Raw genomic sequence first — 14860 nt, forward strand, 5'->3', positions numbered from 1 at the left:
AGTACAGCCTGTGTCGGGCTTAAGGGGCTCATGGTGGAAGACAGCTCTAGGGGTTCAGCCTCACTTCAGATCCGGTCTAGTACTGCTGGTGTTTGTAGGCTGCAGAAACTCCAGAAGGACATTGAGACTGCACGGCACAATGAGGATCAGCACCTGCAGGTCCTTAAAGAGTCGGAGACCCTCCTGCAGGCCAAGAAAGCTGAGCTGGAAAATCTGAAAAGCCAGGTATGGCAACAGGTGCCTTGAAGAACCAGTTCGTGCTGCTTTGAAACCTATATCATTTATAATCATCATATATAGTTATAAAAAAGTAATGTATGTCTGATGGTAGAAAAGACTGGAAAATACAAGATAAGATATAAAGCATAAATGAAGCTGTATCTCCTAGTGATTAAGAGTGGAATCCAACCCAAATTTGAATCCCAACTCAATAGATTGTTAAGTGAAAGAAGTGAGTCTCAAAACAGGATACACCCTGAGATCACTTATGCTAAATGTGTTTATGAACACTTGTATTTTTAGTCTATATCAAAGCACAAAAGCAGTCATCTGATAAGGGGGCATTATGAATATTTTGTTTTCTCCCTTTTGCATGTCTGCATTTTCTGTTTTTTTTTACATAAAAAAGTGTGTGCTGTCCTTAAAATTGTAAGTCATTTTTAAATTTACAGAATGAATAAATCCCTGCCTGACTTCCATTGCCAAGGTAGTTGTTGAATGGAATAGGGTATAGATACGGAAGTATTTTGAAAACCATACCCGAGGGATAATTATTATTATCATATTGTTTTTCCTATGATTTGAGTGCTTTTATGTATGTGAACTCAAGATCTTTGTTAGACATTTTATGCAGGCACCCCCGGCCTGGCCCTCCTCACTCCTGCGGCTGGGATCATTACAGTTAGGCTCTCTCCTAACTGCCCCCACTACCCTTAGCTGGACCCCATAATCTCCATCACAGCAAGCACTGAAGGTTGCATGGCCTTTGTCAAGCTTTGCATTCTTCCCTGTTCTTGAATCCAGGTGTCAGGACAGCAGCAGGAGATGGCCGTCTTGGACAGGGAGTTAGGACACAAGAAGGAAGAGCTGCATCTCCTCCAGGAAAGCATGGTCCAGGCCAAAGCTGACCTCCAGGAAGCACTGAGACTAGGAGAAAGCGAAGTAACTGAGAAGTGCAATCACATTAGGGTGTGTTTTTCACTGGGTTTTCTTAAGAGTCCTAGGATGACATAGATTTATTTTGAGATATTTTAACTGGTTCCCCCTCCAAACGCAAATACAGATTCCAGAATCTCGACCTCTCTGTACTATCAGTTTGATGTGGTGGTACGCATCCGGGTGATGGCTGCGGTGGTAGCTCTCCCACAGAGGTTCTCTGTCTCTGTGCCTCTCTCGTACCATTTCTTCTCCAGGAATTTCCTTTGGGGAATGTCCAGCTCCTACCCTTTCTTCATTGTTCAGCTTCATGCCACTAAGAAGACTTCCTGACTTGGAAGGAGTGTGTCTCTCTCTCTCTCTCTCTCTCTCTCTCTCTCTCTCTCTCTCTCCTGAGTCTGGGGGCACTCTGCACATTTCCTAGGGCATCTTAGTCTTTCGGGATCGTGTTTATGATCCTTGCCTAATTTCTCCCAAGGTGCTCAGACTCTTGAGGGTAGGAGATGTATCAGAGTCAGCCTTTTCTCTAACGCATTGCCCTGCACTGAGTGAATACTGCGTATGCATTTTAAATGAAGGTAATGTGTGCCTTCCTTATTTCTGTTATACAGAAATATGTTAGTTTAAAATAAAATACAGTGTGGTTCTTGACATAAAAGGCAAAATTGAACTGGTTTCCGGATCAGAATTGTGAAATTTTTGTGAGATAGTTAATAAAAAAAATTGATTTCAGTGTAATTTTGAGTCATAATTTTGTGGAACAGAGTTGACTTTTTTTTCTTTTCTTTTTTTCTTTCTTTTTTTTTTTTTTTTTTTTTTTGCGCAGGAAGTAAAATCTCTTCTGGAAGAACTCAGTTTTCAGAAAGGAGAACTGAATGTCCAGATCAGTGAAAAAAAAACTCAACTTGCACTCATAAAGCAGGAAATTGAAAAAGAGGAAGACAATCTTCAGGTAGTTTTAGGGCAAATGTCTAAACATAAAACTGGTAAGTTTAAAGGAGAACAATCCTATAAATTTAGTTTGAGTTTGGAAATGTCTCTATTCCAGATCACAGAAAAAAAATACAAATGGTGAAATAAACTTCTTTTAAAGTTCGACTTTGTTACAATGAATCAGGAAAAGCAGCATCATAAGAGGAATGTGATATTTTCTGCCATTCAAATTGATGAAATTTATTTAAGAGCAAAATAGTCATAATCATTCCAACCATGGTGTGGAGAAGGAAGACCACTTAACAGGCTGTTTGATAGAAAAATAAATTGGACCAATCCCCCAGTGTTTCCATTCTGAAAAGTCACACCTATTGAACCATTTAGCCCATTTCTGGTTACTGAGAGAGGGCAGGCATTCATACACATTGCAGCAATATTGCATTTATTTATTTAGTAAGTAAGTATTTCCTTGTTTCACAAGTTAAGCTGGCTGACTTGGATACTTGCAGCAAAATTTATATCAACAAAATTTGGAAACTTGGCCAATTTTAAAGCCATACTTTAAACATTTAATGGCATACAAAAATGCTGATGGGAAGACTGAAGAAATAGATGTAAAACTGAATATAGAACATAGTCCCAGTTTGTTTTGAAAATGTGTGTGCCTGTGTGTGCGCATGTGCACGTGTGCACCTCACCTGCACACTTGAATGTGCACGTGCCCTCCCAGAAGGAAATACATCAAAATTCCAGTAGTGATCATCTTTGGATGGTGGGATAATAGTGGGTTTTCATTTTTTATTTTTTTCTTTTTACTTTTTTCTTGAAATATTCTATAGTGAGCAAATATTTGTATAATCAATACTTAAAAACCTATTATATTAAAAGATGTTATCTGAGTTCAGCTTATGTATTTTGACATTTTTCCTATTTATTTTTTTTAAAGATTTCTATTTGAGAGAGAGGGAGACAGAGCACAAGCATTGGGGAGGGACAGAAGGAGAGGGAGAGGCAGGCTCCCCCCTGAGCCGGGAGCCCAAAGTGGGGCTTGATCCCAGGACCCCAGCATCAGGACCTGAGCTGAAGGCAGATGTTTAACCAACTGAGGCACTCAGGTGTCCCTTTCCTAGTTATTTTTATTAAAATTCATTTAGATAGAGTAATTGCTCTTAGAGCTAGATCTTTGTAATCTTATATTAAAATGTTTTTAACAAATTAATAAGTTTAACATTAGTAAGTTAATGTTTAGCAGTATTTTAAAGGATTTTTTTTTTTTTTTCATTAAAATACAGTTAGCTCCAGGGCGCCTGGTTGGCTCAGTGGGTTAAGTGTCTGCCTTGGGCTCAGATCATGATCTTAGTCCTGGGATCAAGCCCCACTTTGGGCTCCCTGCTCAGTGGGTAGTCTGTTTCTGCCTCTGCTCTCCCCTCTCTTGAGCGCGCTCTCTTTCTCAAATAAATAAAATCTTTTAAAAAAAGTACAGTTAGGTCCTTTAATTCAACACAATATATATGTTTTGATGGCCTGTTGTTTCTTTTTTCAACAGCATTATTTTCTGTTTCATTTTGTAAATGTTTCCAACTTCATATAATAGCATGGACCATGCTCTGTTCTCTTAGAACTAAAGAATATTCTGGACATGTTGCAACTTGAAAATAATGAGCTGCAAGGTTTGAAGCTCCAACATGACCAAAAGATGTCTGAATTAGAGAAGACTCGGGTTGAAGTGCTGGAGGTAATAAAGCCGTCTATACCCTTAGCCAACTGCAGTCTTTCTCTTTGGGCATGTGTGAGTTCCCTTTTATCTGATTTAGGAGAAACTGGAGTTAGAGAGTCTGCAGCAGGCAGCCCTGCGACAGAGAGGGGAGATAGAGTGGCAGAAGCAGCTCCTCCAGAGGAACACACAGGAAGTAGAGCGGATGACTGCTGAGACCCGAGCATTACAGTCGTGTGTTGAGTCTTTGTGCAAAGAAAAGCAAGATCTCGAAGAAAAACAGGACAGCTGGGAAAAGAAGTTGGCACAGACCAAACGGTGAGAGCAAAAACCAATAGGCTTGTTAAGATCCCTTCCTGAAGGCTAAAACATGATAATGCATGCCGTAAAAAAGAGTGGAAAATAGAGAAAAGGAGAAAAATAAATACTCCGTGAATTCAGTATCACAGTACAGCTCACCAGTAGCATTTCTGGGTGTATTTACTTTTAGGCTTCCCCCCCCCCCCCCAAAGCACTTTATAAAATAACGTGTTGTAGATTTTTTTTTTTTTTTTTTTTAGGTGAAATAAATGCTGGAAGATACAACTTAAATGGAGGGGGATCCCTGTTTGTGGGTAGAAAGGCAGTACTGTTAAGATCCAGTTCTCCTCAAGTTGATACATAGATTCAGAACAATCACAGTCAAAATCTCAACAAGCTTTTAAAATAGAAATTGACAGTCAGGTTCTGAAATTCATGTGGAAATGCAAAGGATGGACATAGGATAGAATCTAAAATTTTATAGCTGTGGCACCAAAACAACCTTGAAACAGAACAAAAGTTTAGGTCTAACACTACCTGATTTCAAAACTCAGTATACAGCTGTGGTAATCAAAACACTGGTACTGGCGTAAAGATAGTAAAAGCAATCAGTGAACAGAATCGAAGGTCCAAAGTGCACAAACGTGTGGGCAACCAATTTTGACAGAGATGCAAAGGTCTCTTTTTCTGTAGAGAAAAGGTGGTATTTTCAAAAAATATTGCTGAAACAGTTGCATATCCAAAATCCCAAAAAATGAACTTCAGCCCACACCCATACCGTTCTTTAAAATTACCTTAAAATGGGCCATTAACATGAATGCAAAGCCTTAAATATAAAACTTCTAGGAAAAAACGGGGAAAAAAAACCTTTGTGACCTCGGGTTAAGCAGAGTTTCCTAGACCAAACACCCAAAGCATGGTCTAAAAGAAAAAATTAGTAAAATTGAACTTCATCAAAATTTAAAACTTCTCCTCAAAAGACACTGTTAAGATAATGAAAAGACCTGTCACAGATTGGGAGAAGAATCTTTGCAACCACAAATTTTCAATAACGAGCTTGTACCCAGAGAATATATATACAAAGAATTCTCCTAAGCCATTATGAGAAACCAAACAATCCAGTTTGTCAAATGGGCAAAAGATTTGAACAGACATTTCACTTAAGATGAATGGGTGGCAGGTAAACACACAAAAAGATGCTCAGCATCATTAACTGTTAGGAAAATGCAAATATAAACCATGATGGGATATCATTACACACCTATTAGAAGGGCCAGATGCTGGCTTGAAACTTTCATACGCAAATGTTAGACCACTTTGGAGAATAGTCTGGCAGTTATTTAAAAACTCTTACATTTACCAGAAGAGCTAGCCATTCCACTCCTAGTTATTTTTTCATGAGAATTGAAAGCATGTGTTCATACAAGGAATGATGTACTTTAATGTTCATAGCAGCTTTAACCTGGACACAACCTAAATGTCCATCAGCTCGTGAATGAGTAGACAAATTATAGTATATCCGTAGCGTGGAGTACTATTCAGCAATAAAAAGGGAGTGCAGTATTGGTACAACACCATGAACCAATCTCAAAGTGACTGTGCTCGAAAAAAGCCACACAAAAACAAGCCCATACTGTATGACTCCGATCATGTAAGAGACCGCTCACGCACGCCTGTGTTTTGGACAATTGTATTTCCTGCTTTTCATTAATCAGAAGGTAGCGATTTATTTTAATCACCAGATTTTTAGAATTCTGCGTGCTATCTATATTAAGGGTTTTATTTATTCAAGAGACAGAGTGAGCGAGAGAGAGCACAGGAGCAGGAGCAGAGGGAGAAGCAGACTCCCCACTGAGCAGGGAGCCTGATGTGGGGCTCGATCCCAAGACCTCAGGATCATGACCTGAGCTAAAGGCAGCACTTAACCGACTGAGCCACCCAGGCATGCCACTCTCCACATTTTTATCCCTGATTTTTATAAAACCTTAATGAGTCGTTTTTCAAAAAACTCTCCTGTTGAGAAAGCTGAAAGTAAGATATCTTTTGAAAATGAGTTGAAGAACCTTAAATTTTGTCAAGATTCATAATCACTTGTGGTCCGTAACTACACTGAAAGTGTCACACGTGTGTCTTGTGTATGCTTGAACATTTCGTGTTTGGTGGTGTGACTTACTCTGCTGGCCTGGTAGGGTTCTAGCAGCTGCAGAAGAGGACAGCGAGATGGAGCGGGCACGCTTAGAAAAGTTGGAACTGGACGCCAGGAAGCTGCAGCAGGAGTTGGACCAACGAAACAGGGAGAAGCTCTCCCTGCATCAAGACCTGGCAGTGGTGCAGCAGCAGCTACAAGGTGCGGGGGTGGGGGTGGGGGGCTCTTTCCTTCTGTCCTTTCCTTTCCCTTCCCCTCCCATTATTTTTTACTGAGTATACAGCCTTGTGTTTTTCTTCAGATTTGGAGTCTATTATACAAAGATGAGAAGTCAGATTTTATAGGCTAAAAATATTGCCTTATCAAAGCTATATTAACACTTTCATAAACTATACAGAAAGCTTCTGAGACAGATGTGCGCATTTGTAGAACTGCAGGACAGTCATGCCAGATCCCTGGGGAGGGGGCTCCTGGCACAACCCCATTTGTCTGCGAGTGCACAGGGGCCGTGTCTAGGTGTGCACACTCAGGACGGATGCCTGTCCACTTACCTGCTTTTTGGAGCAGACGTTTACCTTCCTCATCCACCAGCTGTTGGGGAAGGACGCAGGCCCTTCTTCAGGGAGGGTTTCCCAGTGGCCCTCCTCCATCATCATACCTGGAATCAGGAGTTTCTGCAGCCTCTTCTCTTTTTCACGTCTTGCTGAGGCAGAGTCTCGAAAAACAAAAACAGAACTCAGCTGTTCCCAGAAGAAATGTTAATCAGAGATCATCCCCACGGGGACTGCTGTCCATTCCGATGGAAACCGTCTTTGCCCCTTGGTCCCTGCCTCCTGGGTTCTTTTAATTGTTGGCTTTTCTTATTATCAAAATAATTCATGCTAATGGGTATGGGATTTATTTTAGAAGTGACAGAAATGTTCTAAAATTAGATTGTAGTGATGTTTGCACAGCTCTGTGAATATACTTAAAGCCAGTGAATTGCATACTTTAAAATGGGTGAAATGCATCGTATGTGAATTATATCTCAGTAATGCTGTTTAAAAAATTAGTTCATGTTCCTTAAAGAACAATTTAAAAACATAAGCAAAAAGAAGAAATAAAAGTTACTATTGACCTCACCCCTCAGAGCTAATTCCTGTTGACAGTGTGGTGATTATCCTTCCAGAGTTTTCCTTTGGGGTGTGTGTGTGTGTGTGTGTGTGTGTGTGTGTGTGTGTGTGTAGTTCTAAAACAAAAAACAAAGATGCAGATAATACCTTTATTACCAAATCTTGGTAATTATTCATGATTAGAAGTTAACTAAATACTTCTAACAATGTTCTTTTGAACACTTTCTGTGTCTTAGACAAGATGCAAGGATTTTATATGCTTTTTTTTTCATTAATCCTTGCCATATTTTTATGAGATAGAAACTGTTTCACCCATTTACAGATGAGGAAACTTAAGCTTAGTTTCCTTGTGACTTAAGTGAGAAATGACTTCCTCAAGGACCTAGAGCTGGTTAGTGACAAAGCCAGCATGCACATAAGATCTTTTCCCAGATTGTCTCCCTTTACATTTCTAGCAGCAGTATAGAAGGTAGTCATTTTTAAACCATGCACATCATCAACCCTGGGTATTATCTATAATTTTTTTTTTTATTATGAAGGTTTTGAACATGTAAATCTAAAAACCTGAGCTCCAAGCCCAGGTTGTACATGTTAACTCTTTCTTTTGATCTTTTAATAAGATGGTACAGCGTAGCCATACCTTTAACAGAAGTTTACATTCAGTTCCTACTTTTTTTGAGGGCTGATGGGAATTTAGAAAATGCATACAAGTATTTATGTAATGTAAATGTTATTTCTGTAGAAAAACAGGAAGCAGTAAACTCATTACAGAAGGAACTAGCTGATGTCCAGGAGCATTTGGACCTAGCAGAACAGGTAAACTTAATAAATGTAATCTTCTGGTTGTATCTTGAAGGCCTGCAGACAATTGGTTAAAATAACAAATCAGGTAGGTTGGTTCCTTTTCATATCTGCAGGTCTCATAGGGCCGTTGATGTGTAACACAGTCATCTGTCCACAAAACTATGGGTGCAGAGCAGTGATGTTCTCATTTATTTTAGCCCCAGAACTCTTGATTCAAAGTTCTACTCAAAGGTAATAAGTAAGATGGTGGCTAGACCAGAGCCTAAACCCTCGGCCAGCCTCCTGTGGGGGCTCCAGGCACCAGACGGACCATGTCTTATCCGTGGCACAGACCAGGCCTCCAGAGGCCCGGCTTAGACTTGGTCGCTTATTGAGCAACAGAGGAACGGCCAACTTCAGAGTAACCGGCCTGCATCTTGTCACATGTTTGTTCGGTGGAGCTGATTCTCGACCCTTCCACTTCTTATAGTCTCCTTGAAGATAACCGAGTGTTGTCCTATGAGAATAGTACTATATAATTTGAGTTTCAAAGGACCTCAAGCAAGTTCTGGGCCTCGGTTTCCACACCATGTAAATTAGAGGTTGGATTAGACCTCTGAATCCTTCCAGCTGCCTTTAGGATTCAGTGTTTCTGAGATGTCTAGAACAAAGTATTCCATCTTTAAAAGCTTCTTACATGAGCTCTAATGAATATTTTCTGTGTTGCTAGAAATATAGTAATGTTTTCAAAAATGTTTAATTTGGGTTCCTTGCAGAAAAAAGAATTTATTTTGTCATTTTTTCAGCCCACAAAAATGTTTCAAATAGTAACAACACCATGACTTTGAGGTTCATTTTCCATTAGAATTAAGCCTTATTCACAGCTCTCCGTAATCTTCCTAGCACTCTTGGAGGTGGGTGTTGTTTATTCCCACCTCAGTGACGAAGCAACTAAAATTCAGAAGAACTGGGCCTCTTAGGTTGTGACATCTTCTGTCATCTTACTTTTCAGATACTAATAAAAAGAGGAAAAGCTGATGATTAAATTGTAGTCTGGGTGCCTTAAAATAAGTTTGTTGGGATAATAAAGGATGTGGGACTTTGGTGCCTGTTGTGTCAGACTTGGCTGATACCAGGAGGGGCACTGGCAGCCCCAGAACAGAAGGCTTTGTGGGTAGTTTCCATTTGTTCTTTCACATACAGGAGGTGCTCTGCACCACCAAGCGCAAGGACGCACTGCTCAGCGAACAGACCAGGCTCGAGAAGGACGTGGGTGAATGGACGAAGAAGTTTGAAGACTGCCAGAAAGAAGGGGAGACAAAGCAGCAACAGCTTCAAGGGCTTCAGAAGGAGATTGAAGGAAACGAGGCGAAGCTAGCCCAACAAGAAATGGTACTACACATTTATGATTTTACAGCAAGGATCCCAGTGTCCCTCGGGTGAGCTTTTCCCCGGGCAGAGGCTGTGCAGAGGATCCCCCCGTGGGGCTAGCTCCCTGGGCTACCCGCTTAGCCGGGAGGGATCTTACCCCGCTCTCTGACTCTCTGGGGAGTAGTATCTGTGGACCATTAAGACCACAGAACGCTGGTCCCGTAGAGAATCTGGATGGCGCCAGGCCACCCGCTGCACGAACCCCCTCTCGTGCCTGCGGGGAGCTGTCGGCACAGTTGGCCTCGGTAAAGGGAACTCCCGGTCTGTCCCTGTGCGCCTCTCCTGCTTTCTCTTGAGCTGGAACCTGGCTAGTGTCCATGACGGTTCCCTCATTGAGACACGCTGTGTTTGTTCTTTTATGACTAAGGTGGTTCTCTATTAAGATGTTTCAGAGACTCCAGAAAGAGCGAGAATGTGAAGAAAAAAAGTTAGAAGCTAGTAAAGTGACTCTGAAGGAGCAGCAGCAACAGCTGGAAAAGGAATTGATGGAGCAGAAAGGCAAGCTGGACCAGGTGCTCGCTAAGCTCTTGGTGGCTGAGGAGCGTGTCAGGACCTTGCAGGAGGAGGGAAGGTGGAGCGAGACCCTGGAGAAGACGCTCTCCCAGACCAGTACGTGTTCCCGAACATGGCGCTGCGGGAGGGGGGGCCACGCTGGTTGTCTTGTCAAGTGTATCGAGGAGACCCATAGCCTGGCCATGGCCCAGAGGTGCGCCGGGAGGAGATGCCCAGTTGGATCCTGCTAGCCCGTGAGAGGTGACAACAGGCGCAGAGGCACAGGGGGCATTTGTCTTTTGTGGAAATGGGATCTGATTCTTAGACTGTGAGGTCTTTGACTTCACCATATTGCCACCTTCGAGAATGTTGCCACAGGGAGAGACGTTAAGGCAAAGGAATTCCAGAAGGCACTTTGAAGGCTTTCGCTGAAGCACACTGTTTTGAGCTTAGGAAACAACGATCCATTTCATCTCACCCAATCAAAAAACAACATTACCAATTCTGTCTGTGTCCCAATTTGACGTCGTGAACGGTACCAAAATACTGGGTACTTGCTGTCGTGTCGGTTGGCTCCCTCTTGAGCCGTGTATCCGTGACACTGACGTGGGAATCCAGGGTAAATGATTGTTCCCACGTCAGTAAATGATCTTTTCTCTTACTTACTTACTTACTTACTTCGGGGTTTAATAATGCTCAGAAAATGTTCTTTTCCTTGCGGTGGACTCAGTGAAAGGGTTAGGACTCCTAATTTTTCCCCGCAACTCTTGATACATTCAGACCCAACCATTTCGTGGTGAAAGTGAAACTCGCCAGATGTGCTGAGTCTGTCCACAGCAGACATGTGGAAGTGAAGTCTGCACGGGGTGTTGCTCCAAAGAGCGTGATTAGAAACATGGATTTTACGTCATGGTTCTTTTTAAGCACGACTTACCGAGTCCTCACCGTGTACTTCCTACACGTTTGCCTACAAGATTCCCATTGAACACTGGGAAGTAGGCGGCTCCTGTAGAAGACCGGGCTCGTGCCCGTGATCTTTCCACCGAGCTGCCTCCCGTGAAGGAGGGGTGTCGGCGCACCTCCCGGGGTTAGCGGCCAGGCGCATAGAAAGCCTTTCAGTCGTGTGTGCGTGTCCCCTGCCCCTGGGACCGTTCTCCCTGGTCTCACGCTCCGAGGGAAGGCAGGAGCTGTGTGTCGCTCCAGAACCGGCCCTGCAGGACCCAGCTGCGCCAGGAGGCCCCTTCCTGTGGGCCTCTTTCTGGGGTGATGTGGGTCGGGGCACGTAGAAGACCCGGGGAGCCGGCGTCATGACGCAGCCCGCCCGCAGCCCACCCAGGGCCTCTGGCTAAACTACTGAAAATGCTCATTGCAGAGCGACAGCTTTCAGAACGGGAGCAGCAGTTACTGGCCAAGTCAGACGAGCTGCTGGCCCTGCAGAAGGAGACGGACTCCATGAGGGCGGACTTCAGCCTCTTGCGCAACCAGTTCCTGACAGAAAGAAAGAAAGCCGAGAAGCAGGTGGCCAGCCTGAAGGAAGCCCTTAAGATCCAGCGGAGCCAACTGGAGAAGAACCTTCTGGTGAGTGCCTGCTGCCATGCAGCCTCCGAGGAAATAATACATTTAGATTTTTAAACTAAAGCTCGCTGCTTCTGAGCGTCGAGAAAACAAATCACCTGTCCACCCAGTCCCTACGCAAAGGTCGCAAAGGTCGGTTCTGGTGTATTTGCGTGCACAACTCTGTCTTGGAGCTGGTGGTAGGTTTGCCCGCGTCTGGGGGAGCCCAGCTGGCAGCGGCGGCCACGTGAGCGGGCTACGTGGGCACAAAGGCAGGCGCCTCCCCCAGCCGGGCTGCAGGGGGCGCTGGGCGTGCGGTCGGGAGAGAAGGCTCCGGAGACGTTTTTTGCCCATCGTTCCCCTCCCCCTCGCTAGGAGCAAAAGCAGGAGAACAGCTGCATGCAGAGGGAGATGGCAACCATCGAACAGGTGGCCCAGGACAACCACGAGCGGGCCCGGCGCCTGATGAGGGAGCTCAACCAGATGCAGCGCGAGTACGTGGAGCTCAGGAAACAGGTGCGCCCCGGGGCCCAGGCCCAGGCCCAGGCCGGAAGGCTCGAGAGGCACGAACTCCCCCCTCCCCCCTCCCCCGGTCCCCCGCCCGCTGGGCTCGGACAGGTTGCCCTTCTTGGATAGTTCTTTTCACAGGAGTATTTCTTCATGGAGATTGTCAAAGCCGAGGATGACAATGTCCTTGAAGTCAAATGTGTTTGTAGAGTTAAAATTTAGAAATGCACCTCCACAAGGGAACAGCATTTGTACTTTTAAAATCTCCCTAAGTTCAGCAAGTTCTTTCTGTATGTTAGTTTTCAGAAGAAAAATGGCAGTTCTTCATGAAATTTTACCACGTCCAATAGAACTGTGTTGAAATGTTAGATTTTATGCCAGAAACAAGTCATTGCGGCCCAAATCCCCAGGAAGGAAGAGCTGACCCCAGGAGAAAGCCCCGTTCCTGTCATGGAGCCAGGCTGAGGGCAGGTGACGCTTAGACTGGGGGAGTCCTGTCCTGGGTGGAAAGTTCCACAAGCACATGACCCAGGAGACCGTTCACTTCCCAGGGGTCCCTGACTTCACCTGATGGTATTTGACTCACTCCTCAGATGACAAACCAAAAGGATTTGGAAAGAAGACAGATGGAAATCAGTGATGCGATGCAAGCACTTAAATGTGAGGTGAAAGATGAAATCCGAACCAGCCTGAAGAATCTCAACCAGTTTCTTCCAGAACTGCCAGCGGACCTGGAGGCCCTTCTGGAAAGGAATGAGAACCTTGGAGGAGGCTTGGAGAGCTTGAAAGAGAATTTCCCGTTTACCGTGAGCGACAGACCATCATCTTGCGAAGAGAAACTGAATTTTGGCCAGGCTCACGTGGCGGTAAGGCTGCGCCCACGGCCCCCTGGGCTTGGGGGGGGGGGGGGGGGCCTGCGGGGACTCTGATGTGTCCCTCCCCCCTGGAAAAGGATGAACAGTGGCGGGGAGAGGCACTCCGGGAGAAGCTGCGCCACCGCGAGGACCGGCTCAAGGTTGCCCTCGAACAGTAGGAGGTGCTGGGTGGGGGGGGGGGCTCAGAGCTGGGCGCCGCCCGGTGAGTGGCAGGGGTCCGGTCCGTTGGAAGCCTCGGCTCCGGAGCTGGCCCAGCGTGCGTGTGGGGCGACGCTGCTTCGCCTCGCTCACACCTGAGGCCTTGGGACAGGAAAGCGCCACCGTGGTATGGGAGGGCCGGATGGTCGAGAGGCTGCGGACCTAGAGGGCGGCTCCGGCGTCGCCGGGAGGCCGCTGGGCCCCGAACACGTGGCGTCCGGGAGCCCGTGAGGCCCGCGGGCCCGCTCCCCTGTGGGCAGCCTCAGATCTGGGGTTAAGGCTGTAGGTGACATGCGGGGGTGGGGGGGGGGGCAGCGACGTGCTCGCGTGAGGCCGAGGGCTCCTCAGATGGAAGTTGGTCATCGGGGTTGGCTCCGGGGGCCTGGGAGGCCGGCTCTGGGGCCGCCCCTGGGTGTCCCTTGGAGGCGCAGGGGACGCACAGCGCCCGGGGAGCCCCGAGGGGAGCGGAACCGCCCGCCTCACGCCGTCCCGCCTCCAGGCCCAGCTGCGCCGCTGCATGTCCAAGCAGGCCGAGGTGCTGAGCGAGGGCCGGCGGCGCACGGAGGGGACCCTGCACAGCCTGCGGCGGCAGGTGGACGCCCTGGGCGAGCTGGTCACCAGCACTTCCGGGGACTCCGCGTCCACCCGCAGTCTGTCGCGCACCGAGGGCTCGCTCGCCGAGGACGAACCGCCAGGGCCCAGCCAGGTGAGCGCGAGCTCCCCGTCGCCCTGCGGGTCCCCGGGAGCGGGTGTGCGGGTGTGTGGGTGGGGACCGGGGCTGCGGGGGGTGCAGGGTGGCGGCGGGGCCCTCGGCCCGGGCCTCCAGGGCTTGGTGTGTGCGGCGCCTGCGGGCCGGCGTGTAGGAGCTGCACGTGCTGGGGTCGGGCGGCAGCGACCGAGGTGGAGGACGGGGCGGGGGCAGGAAGGGCCTTTCCCGACGCCGCCGCTGGAACCACGGAGAAGCGCGCCTCGGCCCGCGGAGGCCCCCACGGGAGGGGGCAGGGCGGGGCGCGGCCTTCCGAGCCTTGGTCTCCTGCTCCCGCCCTGCAGAGCTCCCGGCGGCTCCCCCGAGGCCCGTCGCCGCGGCTGGACGCGCACCGACCCTGAGGACCCGGAGGACCCGGAGGCCCGGCGTCCCCTCGGTACGTGCTGCCTCCCGGAGCCCCGCTGAGCGCGTCCTGCGTAAGCTTCTCCCGGATGACGAGGCGCCCGAACGCCTCCCCGCGCGCGACCCCCGGCAGCCGCCCCGGCGCCCTCGGCCCCGCCGACACGGTGGCTCTTGCTGTGTGGCAGGAACGCTTCCTCCGCGTCCGCGGACACCAGGCTCACGGGAAGGCGCGTCCATGCGGGAAGAGCCGCGAGCGGAACCCGGATGCCCGGGCTGGTCTCTGGGCCTTGGAAACGTGTTGCCGTAAAAGCAGCGCCCGCGGCTGCGGACTTGAAGCCCCGAACTGGTAAACTCGGCGGCTGCCGGGCGAACTGTACTCAGGACTTTTTTCACGGACACCGTCAGATTTTATTTTTGGAAATCTATTTTCATATGAAAATAAAAGATAAAAGCGCCTGTCACGTGCCTTTACGTTTCTTGGATGTGCAAAGGCCTCCGACCCCGCGCGGAGGGCGCGCCGCTCCGTCAGGCCGCGATGGGGGCTTGTCCTCA

At 47.5% G+C, this 14860-nt stretch overlaps 1 protein-coding gene across 1 annotated transcript in view; it reads left to right on the forward strand.

The window, feature by feature from the left end:
• Nucleotides 1-14769, forward strand: part of CNTRL (centriolin) — a 78510-nt gene extending 63741 nt beyond the window's left edge. Inside the window, 16 exon segments of the mRNA XM_038553260.1 lie at nt 99-225; nt 1024-1188; nt 1982-2141; nt 3708-3823; nt 3903-4120; nt 6292-6449; nt 8103-8176; nt 9347-9535; nt 9958-10183; nt 11439-11644; nt 11996-12136; nt 12721-12993; nt 13080-13142; nt 13700-13906; nt 14251-14342; nt 14494-14769. Of these exon segments, the coding sequence (XP_038409188.1) occupies nt 99-225; nt 1024-1188; nt 1982-2141; nt 3708-3823; nt 3903-4120; nt 6292-6449; nt 8103-8176; nt 9347-9535; nt 9958-10183; nt 11439-11644; nt 11996-12136; nt 12721-12993; nt 13080-13142; nt 13700-13906; nt 14251-14307 (2380 nt within the window). The 3' untranslated portion in view covers nt 14308-14342; nt 14494-14769.
• Nucleotides 14770-14860: the final 91 nt, after the last annotated feature.

Source organism: Canis lupus, chromosome 11, assembly GCF_011100685.1.
Source record: "Canis lupus familiaris isolate Mischka breed German Shepherd chromosome 11, alternate assembly UU_Cfam_GSD_1.0, whole genome shotgun sequence".
Lineage (NCBI taxonomy): Eukaryota > Metazoa > Chordata > Mammalia > Carnivora > Canidae > Canis > Canis lupus.